This window comes from Xyrauchen texanus, chromosome 32, assembly GCF_025860055.1.
Source record: "Xyrauchen texanus isolate HMW12.3.18 chromosome 32, RBS_HiC_50CHRs, whole genome shotgun sequence".
NCBI lineage: Eukaryota > Metazoa > Chordata > Actinopteri > Cypriniformes > Catostomidae > Xyrauchen > Xyrauchen texanus.
The window spans coordinates 28,844,231-28,856,730 of NC_068307.1; the positions used below are offsets into that span (position 1 = coordinate 28,844,231).

General features: G+C 37.8%; 1 protein-coding gene across 3 annotated transcripts in view; it reads right to left on the reverse strand.

Annotated features, from left to right (window-relative positions):
- Positions 1 to 12,500, reverse strand: part of LOC127626102 (filamin A-interacting protein 1-like) — a 92,148-nt gene that overhangs the window by 9,426 nt on the left and 70,222 nt on the right. For all 3 annotated transcript variants that reach the window (XM_052101659.1, XM_052101660.1, XM_052101661.1), the window contains one exon: positions 1,035 to 3,801. In XM_052101659.1, coding sequence (XP_051957619.1) covers positions 1,035 to 3,801 — 2,767 coding nt within the window. The remainder of the gene's footprint in view (positions 1 to 1,034; positions 3,802 to 12,500) is intronic.

Genomic DNA, 12,500 nt, shown 5'->3' on the forward strand with positions numbered 1-12,500 from the left:
AGTGTGCGCTTGTAGTGGGCATGCTTGTAGTGCGTGATTGTAGTGTGCGCTTGTAGTGCGCACTTGTAGTGGGCATGCTTGTAGTGCGCGATTGTAGTGCGCGCTTGTAGTGTGCATGCTTGTAGTGTGTGCACGCTTGTAGTGTGCACTTGTAGTGGGCATGCTTGTATTGTGTGATTGTATTGCGCGATTGTAGTGCTCGCTTGTAGTGCGTGCTTGTAGTGTATGCTTGTAGTGCACACTTGTAGTGTGTGCTTCTTGTAGTGTGCGCTTGTAGTCTGAGCTTGTAGTGTGCGCTTGTAGTGTGTGTTTGTAGTGTGCGCTTCTTGTAGTGTGAGCTTGTAGTGTGTGTTCTTGTAGTGCGTGCATGATTGTAGTGCGCGATTGTAGTGCGCGCTTGTAGTGGGCATGCTTGTAGTGCGCAATTGTAGTGGGCATGCTTGTATTGCGTGATTGTAGTGCGTGATTGTAGGTCTCGCTTGTAGTGCGCGCTTGTAGTGTACGCTTGGTTTAACATGCATGTTTTCTCATGAGAATGCAATTTATAAACTCACTATAATATTTAATAAATAAATAAAGCTTCTGTTAACATTGTCTCCTTTTAATGATCAAAAAAACAAATCTAACATAAAATGGGAGTGGAAAATGAAAATATAAACCAACAAAATGTAATAGTACATCAATCAGTGAATTTTAATGGTACAGCATTATTTCCTATTGTGTTTAACAAAAACAGTAAATGCACTTAGAGTGAAAATGTGCAAGTGATTGTGTTCTCGTTTTGTGTTTTTGCCTTAGTTTTACATATCATGCACACAAACATCTCGTTATTAATTAAACAAAAACAAACAAATCAAAACGAAACAATACATTCAATTTGGTTAGCACTATTGCAGTCAAGGACAACAGATATCTGAGGGTATGGAGATGCAGAAGATCAAAGGTCACGGGATGCGGAGATCGGCAAGGGCGGATGCTCTATTCTACAATCATTAATTATGGGCAAATTAGGGTCAGTCACAGATATTACTTACTGTAATTTGTGCGGGTCGTGACATTGGAGTGGCTGTGGGTTTGATCATGATACTGCTTGTGATTTTGGCAGTAGTGCCATTGGTTAGTACTGGAGTCCTTTGCTCTGGCCCAAGGGAGTAATAGGGGGTGATGGTTTTGTCTCCGGTATTCACGGCTTGAATGTAGGGACTCCCTAAGTGAATGTGGATTTTGTTGTCGTCAGTTGTGATGACGTTTGGACCTGAACTGTTGGACCTCTGCAGCTGCCAGCTGTTCTGTCTTTCGGGGCTCACACGGAACACAGTGTGACCTCCAACAAGCTCCACCGGCTCGACTCTGTCAGGGGTTCCAGTGGTCACAGACACGATCTGAATGGGCGACAAGGCTCGGTCCGGGCTGACTGACCCACAGGAGTCAGAAGTGAGCGTTCGGGTGAGTGGTGACATGGAGCGATTGGGTGTGCCCTGGCTCTGGGGACTCTCTGGAGGAGGAGAACTCTTGGTCTTGCTTGAAGGCGAGATTGAATTCTGCAGGATTGTGATTCGCTGTTTCGGAGGGGCACCGCTTGTCGGGATGACCGCTGTGCTTGTGTAGGACTGGGCATTCTCTGTGGTGGGACTAGTGATCTCGAGAGTGGCTGTATTGTGTCCATGGTCAGGGGACACTTTGATATGGATAGGTTGTCCTGGACTGTGCGTAAGGACCACGTCCCCTTGCTGGACACGATTGCCGTTCTGTCTTGCTTGATTCTTGGCGTTCATTGGGTGATTAGTGTCTCTAGCTCTTAGGAAAGGCCCTCTAACTCGTTTCATATTGTTGTTGAGATTGTTAATGAGAGACGGACTGCATTTTGTGAGGTTTATCTCATTGTAATTGGCTTCGTCCTCTGAATCGCTATCCACGTACAACTTTCCATTGACCAGGGCACGTTCCAATGGTGGAAGACTCTTGTAGTTTGGGGGCAGATTGTCTGTTGGGTCTGTCTGCACCTCCTTTGTGGAGACCTGAAGATCTGAGAAACGTCTTCCATTCATGTCTGGCCGAAGGCTTTTACTGAAACGCCGGTATCTCTCCAGCTCTTGAGTGAGGGTCTCCATTTCTCTGGCCAACTCTTTGTTGCGCACTTCTTGCAGGGTGAGTTTTCTCTGTAGGGTCGAGTGGTCAGTTTTCATGCGGCAGATGGACTCCTCTGTGCCCATATACTCATGGATCTTCTCTTTCAGGGCTTCTACCTCTCGGGTCAGATGACTGGATTTGGCCTCTTCCTCTTTCATACGCTTGTACAGGATGTGCTCTTGGTTGGATTCTTCTTTCTCAGCCAGCTGGTACTTGGACAGTTCCTTCCTGGACATCTCCAATTCCTCCATGAGAGCTTTCGCCCGTTCCTGCTCATTGGAATATCTCTTTTCCAGTGATTCAAACTCGTCCTCCGTCTTCAGAAGATCACCCTCCACCATCTTCATGTCCTTCAGCTTCCTCCTGAGGCGCTCCACTTCCTGGGTCAAATCGTTCACTCTGTTGTCTTCCTGTTGGTAGCGGTAAGGAACTGGAGACTTGATGTGCTCCTCTTTGGACTTGTTCCTCAAGAATTCCCTCTCAACAGCCTCAAGCGACTGAAGTCTCTTCTTCATCATGCTAACTTTGGACTGAAGGTCACTGTTTTTCTCTTCTTCTGTTTTCAGCTTTGCTTTGAGCTCATCCCTCTCTCTAGTGGCTGTACACATCTTCTCCTCAAGTTCAGCCTTCGATCTTAAAGCTTTCTTGCTTTCTTCAATCAGCTTTTCAGTGACAGTGTTGACCTTGTCTTGTTCTGCTTGCAGTTTGCCAGAGCTGTTTTGTACCTTGTCCTCCATCAGCTTCAGTTTTTCTGCCATAGCTTTCCTTTCGTCCACGAGCATGACAGTCAGAGTTTTCAGCTTTTTCAGATCTTCTTTCAGTGTCAGCTCTGTTTTCTCCAAATGAACTTCAGCCACTTCAAGCTCTTTAATCCGGACTCTGAGCACATCTAGTTCATTGGACATGTGTTTGGTCATGGTCCGCTCTTTCTCCAGGTTGCTCTTCAGTGAGCTGGACTCTTGTTTGCTCTTCCCGAATGCATCCTCAAGTTTCTCCAACTCCAGGATTCTGTGATTCAGTTTTTCCACTTCTGCTTTTAAGCTGCGGTTCTGAATCGACTCTTTGTCCAGCTTCCTGTTCAGCTCCCTGCAAATGTCCTCCATCTTGATCAGCTCCTCATCCTTCCCCTCCATTTCCAGCACTCGTTTCCTCAACTCCTCCACTTCTGACACCAGACTGGAGTTTCCACACTCCCCACGGCTGATTTTATCACGTAACTCCAGCAGTTCCTCCTCGGCTCTGTGCAGGGTCTTGGTGGTTTCTTCCAGCTCATCTAACTGTCGGCTGAGCGCAGAGAGTTTCTGTCTCAGCTGCCTGTTTTGAGCATCTTCACTGGTCAGTTTGGCTGTCATGGCGTCCTGCTCTTGGTGGAAATAACAGGTTTGGTTGCGTAACTCCTCCTCCAGACGCAGAACTTTGCTCTTCTCCTCTTGCAGGTGGGTGTGGGCGGAGCTCAGCTCCTCTTGGTTTTGAGTGACAGTGTTCTGGAGCTCCTGGGCTCGTGTGGTCTGTTGGTTCAGCTGCTCTGTGAGACGCTGCTGTTCATCCACAACCAGCAGGGCGAAGGATTTCAGCTTGGTTAACTCGTCCTTCAGATTTCTGACTGTTTTACAGTTCTCTTCTTCCTTTATCTCCTGGTATGCCTTTTCTTGTTCGATGAGCAGTTTCAGTCTGGCAACAGAGAAGAACAGTAGAAAAGATCGTTATGTTGAGAGTTACAGATTTTGATAAAAGCTTAAAAGATTTTGTAATAAAAAGATTTCAGACGTTTGTTGTACATTGTCATTGTTTGAATTTAAATAGATAGCTGAATTCATATTGAATAGAAGTACATTAGAAGAACATTATTAATTTCAGAATTTAATTCTTGGTTGAACTATTCCTTTAAACCCACTCAGACCAGAAAACCACCTTAGGCTGGTTTAACCCTTGGAGACACAGTATTGCACAATTGTAACATTTCTAAGCATTTAAATAATACCTTTCTTTTTTGTGATTTGTTTAAGTGCTAAAAAAATGAACTACACATACAAATAGCTGACACTGAGTATTAGTATCACAGTATTGCAAATGCAGTTTTGGTGGGGGGAAAAATAGATCATCATCACTGTCAATGCTTGTTGTCTGAGGGTTAAGCTGTGCGAACTGAACAGGCGTTCGGGGGGAGGTTGTCCATGCTCGTATATGCTGTATGAGAATGTATTATTGAGGTATAATTGTAAGTAAAACATTGTAGAGTGAAAGTGAGGCAGTATGTGATCTCGAGGTAGATTTTGGGGGGAAAGTCAGGTCAGGCTGGTGCAGGTTTCTTCTGGTCCCAGACTGTTCTGACTGCAGTATACTGCTGCCAGCCTGCACTACAAAGGACACGTTAGAGTGAAAATGGAAAAAGTCTCTTAATAAAGGGGTTCCTCTCCCCCTTCAGTGGTTTTATGCTTAAAGGAATTCCCCTCCTCTAAAGACCATTACTGACTATATAAACAAAACCTCTTTCAGAGAGGATGATGTCATCGGTGCGAGGCGTATGGGATTACATGCTTCCTTCCATATGTGTCACTCATATGTGGCTGCAGGCATTTAAAGGGACAGTTCACACAAAGACTAAAATGTATTTCATCATTTTCTCACTTTTGTGTTGTTCTAAACCCATATGAGTTTCTTTCTTTCTGACTGAGCCTGTCAATCTAACATCTTATTTAGTGATCTACTGACAAATGAAAGTAATTTCCTGTTTGGAACGAGCCCTGAAACCTGCGTAAGGGAGTTTGCTGGTTTTAGCTGGATTAAGCTGTTTTAGTTGGTCTCCCAGTCTGGCCAACCTGGTGTTTAACTGGCCAGCTGTCAAGTCCCCAAAACCCATCTAAAATCATCATCGATGATGAAAAAAAAAAACACACAAAGTATAATAATGACAATGCAACTGTTGTTTTCTGACATAATTCAATGATATTACAGTTCTGGATTACAGAGTGCATCATTTATAAAGTGCCATTCACTCTCTTAGATCGGCCGGTCTGCATGTAATTCCACTTTGTGACTTTGTTAAACATTTGCGGTTCACCATTAAGAGACGGAAAAGCAAAGGTTTAACTGCAGGGGAGTGAAACACTATGGTGTTAATTGCTTGAACAGGCGAAACGTAGCTCTGAGCATGTGCGGGGGAACTATAGATGTGGACGATTATTTACTAATCTTGATCATCCTAATACAGTTTCTGTGATTGTAGGGCATGACATACAGTAGTTATTCAATCGCTCCAAAGTAATATGCAAGATTATTAAGATTAGCCTGTCCTCAATCACAGTCTGGCGTGTTCAGAAACAAATACTTGTTTACTTACTGAATATGCACAGTACACACTTTTTGAAATATTGTTGTGTACTGGACATTTTGGCAAATGTAGAAGGTCAAAGCTGTGTGTAATACACAGCAATGTAGTGTTTGTCATGCTATACGGAAACAGTAGATCATTTATTGTCAGTATTGGGAAAACAGCTGAACTACAGTCATGCTACTGAAGTATTTAAGTTACTAGCTAGTTTTAGTTAGTTACTTAGTTAGTCACAAACGATCCTCATCAACTCAAACACAACTAAACAAAACCCCAGAGATACTACCATCCCTTGAGCCAATAAAAGACTCATTCTGACCTTAAATCTCAACACTGTGACTTTATTTCTTTGCATCAATGCTCTTAATTGTGTTTATGTCACAATTGCAAATTTATTTCTCATAATTACAAGATATAAATTCACAGTTTTAAGTACTTGTATTATTTATCTTGAATTAATTCTTGAAATTGTGAGTTTATGTTACAGAATTGTGATATTATTTCTTGTAACTGTGAGAAAATTACTTTCTTGTAAAAGTAATTTGCAGAGTATATATCAACATAAACCATCTTGTTTGCGGTAAGTTTAAATCAAGTTAGATGCTGTTTACACCCCTAATTAAACAATAACATACAGTATCACTGCAGTGTTTTTACAGCGCTACTTTTCAAATGTGTTCCTCGAAGGAATTTTGTAGTAAAGTCATAGTAACCACAAAATTATTCATGGTTACTATAGTAACTCCATATTACTGTAGTAACTCCATATTACTGTAGTAGCATCATATTACTGTAGTAACTCCATATTACTGTAGTAACACCATATTACTGTAGTAACACAATATTACTGTAGTATCACCATATTACTGTAGTAGCATCATATTACTGTAGTATCTCCATATTACTGTAGTAGCATCATATTACTGTAGTATCTCCATATTACTGTAGTAGCATCATATTACTGTAGTATCTCCATATTACTGTAGTAGCATCATATTACTGTAGTAACTCCATATTACTGTAGTAACACCATATTACTGTAGTAACACAATATTATTGTAGTATCACCATATTACTGTAGTAACTCCATATTACTGTAGTAACACCATATTACTGTAGTATCTCCATATTACTGTAGTAGCATCATATTACTGTAGTAACTCCATATTACTGTAGAAACACCATATTACTGTAGTATCTCCATATTACTGTAGTAACTCCATATTACTGTAGTATCTCCATATTACTGTAGTAACTCCATATTACTGTAGTATCTCCATATTACTGTAGTAGCATCATATTACTGTAGTAACTCCATATTACTGTAGTAGCATCATATTACTGTAGTATCTCCATATTACTGTAGTAGCATCATATTACTGTAGTATCTCCATATTACTGTAGTAGCATCATATTACTGTAGTAACTCCATATTACTGTAGTAACACCATATTACTGTAGTAACACAATATTATTGTAGTATCACCATATTACTGTAGTAACTCCATATTACTGTAGTAACACCATATTACTGTAGTATCTCCATATTACTGTAGTAGCATCATATTACTGTAGTAACTCCATATTACTGTAGAAACACCATATTACTGTAGTATCTCCATATTACTGTAGTAACTCCATATTACTGTAGTATCTCCATATTACTGTAGTAACTCCATATTACTGTAGTATCTCCATATTACTGTAGTAGCATCATATTACTGTAGTAACACCATATTACTGTAGTAACTCCATATTACTGTAGTATCACCATATTACTGTAGTATCTCCATATTACTGTAGTATCACCATATTACTGTAGTAACTCCATATTACTGTAGTATCTCCATATTACTGTAGTAACTCCATATTACTGTAGTATCTCCATATTACTGTAGTAGCATCATATTACTGTAGTAACTCCATATTACTGTAGTATCTCCATATTACTGTAGTATCACCATATTACTGTAGTAACTCCATATTACTGTAGTATCTCCATATTACTGTAGTAACTCCATATTACTGTAGTAACACCATATTACTGTAGTAGCATCATATTACTGTAGTATCTCCATATTACTGTAGTAGCATCATATTACTGTAGTAACTCCATATTACTGTAGTATCATCATATTACTGTAGTATCATCATATTACTGTAGTAACTCCATATTACTGTAGTATCACCATATTACTGTAGTAACTCCATATTACTGTAGTATCATCATATTACTGTAGAATCATCATATTACTGTAGTATCACCATATTACTGTAGTAACTCCATATTACTGTAGTAACACCATATTACTGTAGTAGCATCATATTACTGTAGTAACTCCATATTACTGTAGTAACACCATATTACTGTAGTATCTCCATATTACTGTAGTAATGCCATATTACTGTAGTAACACCATATTACTGTAGTATCTCCATATTACTGTAGTAGCATCATATTACTGTAGTAACACCATATTACTGTAGTATCTCCATATTACTGTAGTAGCATCATATTACTGTAGTAACTCCATATTACTGTAGTAACACCATATTACTGTAGTATCTCCATATTACTGTAGTAATGCCATATTACTGTAGTAACACCATATTACTGTAGTATCTCCATATTACTGTAGTAGCATAATATTACTGTAGTAACTCCATATTACTGTAGTAACACCATATTACTGTAGTAATGCCATATTACTGTAGTAACTCCATATTACTGTAGTAACTCCATATTACTGTAGTATCTCCATATTACTGTATTAACTCCATATTACTGTAGTAACACCATATTACTGTAGTAACTCCATATTACTGTAGTATCTCCATATTACTGTAGTAGCATCATATTACTGTAGTAACACCATATTACTGTATTAACTCCATATTACTGTAGTAACACCATATTACTGTATTAACACCATATTACTGTATTAACTCCATATTACTGTAGTAACGCCATATTACTGTATTAACACCATATTACTGTATTAACTCCATATTACTGTAGTAACTCCATATTACTGTAGTAATGCCATATTACTGTAGAAACGCCATATTACTGTAGTATCTCCATATTACTGTAGTAACTCCATATTACTGTAGTAATGCCATATTACTGTATTAACTCCATATTACTGTAGTAACTCCATATTACTGTAGTAACGCCATATTACTGTAGAAACACCATATTACTGTATTAACTCCATATTACTGTAGTAACTCCATATTACTGTAGTAATGCCATATTACTGTAGTAACACCATATTACTGTAGTATCTCCATATTACTGTAGTAACACCATATTACTGTAGTAACTCCATATTACTGTAGTAACACCATATTACTGTAGTAATGCCATATTACTGTAGTAACACCATATTACTGTAGTATCTCCATATTACTGTAGTAACACCATATTACTGTAGTAACTCCATATTACTGTAGTAACACCATATTACTGTAGTAACTCCATATTACTGTAGTATCTCCATATTACTGTAGTAACTCCATATTACTGTAGTATCTCCATATTACTGTAGTATCTCCATATTACTGTAGTATCACCATATTACTGTATTAACTCCATATTACTGTAGTATCTCCATATTACTGTAGTAACTCCATATTACTGTAGTATCTCCATATTACTGTAGTAACGCCATATTACTGTAGTAACACCATATTACTGTATTAACTCCATATTACTGTAGTAACTCCATATTACTGTAGTATCTCCATATTACTGTAGTAACTCCATATTACTGTAGTATCTCCATATTACTGTAGTATCACCATATTACTGTATTAACTCCATATTACTGTAGTATCTCCATATTACTGTAGTAACTCCATATTACTGTAGTATCTCCATATTACTGTAGTAACACCATATTACTGTAGTAACACCATATTACTGTATTAACTCCATATTACTGTAGTAACTCCATATTACTGTAGTATCTCCATATTACTGTAGTAACTCCATATTACTGTAGTATCTCCATATTACTGTAGTATCACCATATTACTGTATTAACTCCATATTACTGTAGTATCTCCATATTACTGTAGTAACTCCATATTACTGTAGTATCTCCATATTACTGTAGTAACGCCATATTACTGTAGTAACACCATATTACTGTATTAACTCCATATTACTGTAGTAACTCCATATTACTGTAGTATCTCCATATTACTGTAGTAACTCCATATTACTGTAGTATCTCCATATTACTGTAGTATCACCATATTACTGTATTAACTCCATATTACTGTAGTATCTCCATATTACTGTAGTAACTCCATATTACTGTAGTATCTCCATATTACTGTAGTAACGCCATATTACTGTAGTAACACCATATTACTGTAGTAACACCATATTACTGTAGTATCTCCATATTACTGTAGTAACTCCATATTACTGTAGTATCTCCATATTACTGTAGTATCACCATATTACTGTATTAACTCCATATTACTGTAGTATCTCCATATTACTGTAGTAACTCCATATTACTGTAGTATCTCCATATTACTGTAGTAACACCATATTACTGTAGTAACTCCATATTACTGTAGTATCTCCATATTACTGTAGTATCTCCATATTACTGTAGTAACTCCATGTTACTGTAGTATCTCCATATTACTGTAGTAACGCCATGGTTAATTTTACCTGGCTCAAACTTTTCTCTCGTCTAATATAAATCAATCTTTACATTCAATTTGATTTATTTTTACAAGTAGTATTAAAGGAAATATTAACAGCGTAAACATGATGGGACAAAAGGTGTAATCTCACCCAGGTTGTCACATTGGCACTGCAGTGACACTAGTTGGCACTGTTAGTTTTCTAGCGCTCTGTTTCAGGTATTCGGAGTGCAAATAGCCATGCCGTGTGTCATTTACAGCTAGTTCAACAATCACTAAATTTTTTGTGCAATTGTGGGTTTATTTGCATGAAATAAAGTCACAGTTGTGAGATTAGACACTGTAAATAAACTCAGTACATCAGGAAACTTCTTTTAATGAGAAGCTCCGCTGCTCGAGTAATAACAGCACTGAGATTTTCAACATGACTTTGTTTTAACCTTGAAGCGTCTGATCCACTTGGACTCGTTCCCAACAGCACCGATTTATACAGAGGAAAGTATAAGGGAAAATCTGCGCCATGGAAAAAAGACTTTAACTCCTTCTCGCAGAGTTTTCCAAGAACATATTAAAGTTTTCATGAATGAGGGTTTGTCCAACACCAAGACAATCGGACTGCCCTCGAAAACACTAGATTTAAAGAGATAGTCCAGCCATAAACCTGCATGAACACAGTTTTAAGTGGTTTAGAAGGATGTTCAAGCTGATCTGTTTTAGGTCACCACTCGCTGTCATTGCATGGAAAAGAGCAGCCTGAACATTCTGTCAAACATCTTCTTTTGTGTTCCATCAGAAGAAAGAAAGTCATACGGGTTTGGAACAACTTGAGGATGAATAAATGATGACAGGATGTTCCTTTATGGTGAACTATTCTTTAAATATCTGTAAATGTTAGTATTTGGTGCCGTGTTCTGCTTTATTAAAGAGGTAAAAACTCACTGAACTGTGAACTTGATAATGAATCATTCTGAACTGATCTTATTCCAGAGCAGCTTGTGTGAGCGTCCAGCAGACGGCAGCAGATCAAGACTTTATTATAAATCATGATGATTATCCAAAATGACATGAAATAGACTAAACAGTTTAAGAAGAAAAGAATATGAGCCGGTTATTGAACTCATGTTAATAACTTGATATAATTCTACACTATTATATTACTTGAATGATTAGGGTTGTTTTCATAAATCTATAATTTCCTATAAACTCTAATAAACATTATTTCAGCATTTTATATTCAAAAATACAGATACTGTAAACTAGAACATTCGTCAAATGTTATCCAAATGTTGCATTGTGGTTGTGGGAACATAAAAGTGTCATTTTTCTTAACGTCAGTTGAATGTTCTTTAAAGGTTACATGCAGAAGCGTTCCTGAAAACTTCACATTAATAACACTGAGATGCTCATTCTTATGCTAATAACATCATAAACATGTTACATCAAAGTTATTTTAACTACTTTTCTACCTAAACTTTAAATAATTGTAGCCAATGTTGTTGGAACGTTCCCTGTTAGTTGGTTTATATGTGTGCGTGCATCCAAACATTATAAAACATCATATTCATTCAGCAATTCTTTTAAATCAAACAACAAGATTTCATAAACACTTTCAATAATGCCATTTTCACTTCATTTCTGCTGAACGTTTCAACATCACGAATACTTTTACTCTCAGATTTGATTCAGTTTCATTTGCAAATGATTCGTGTTGCAATGAAACTGTATCAGCTACACCGTCACTGTGTGTTTAACAACGTTCTGAAGATAGAAAAACTATCAATAATAATAATCATTTGAAAAAGTCTGTGTAAAACACATTATACACAAACACTCTTTAAATCCTTTTTCTGTTCCGTTGAACAACTTTCCCTCATTTAACACAGCTTGAATGAATTCTGACTACAAATGTAAAGTTGAAAGGAAAGTTGATCAGTAGATTTACAGATGATTCTTGTTACAATGAAACACCTCACGAGTTTTATACATCTCAAATAATCAAATACAGCAACTTAAATCAATCTTCACTTTATCAGCACATAAACTCTGACATCAAATACTTACATACATTTCTATCAATGACACCAAACTGACAACACAAATGAGAGTGTAAGAGTAATTCAGTGTGTGTGTGTGTGTGTGTGTGTTGTACCTGTTGAGCGTTCATTCGGCTGATCTGAACATTCCAGCAGTGAAACTCAACAATGAGACGCAGAAGGACTAAAGACGCCTATGACAGTATGACATCATCAGCACAACCATATATGGAGCCTCTCATAGCCATGAACCCCCCCGCACGCGCCCGCGTTTGTGTTACAGCAGAGCAGTGTGTGTGTGTGTGTGTGTGTGTGTGTGATGAGAAAGTTTCTCTGGT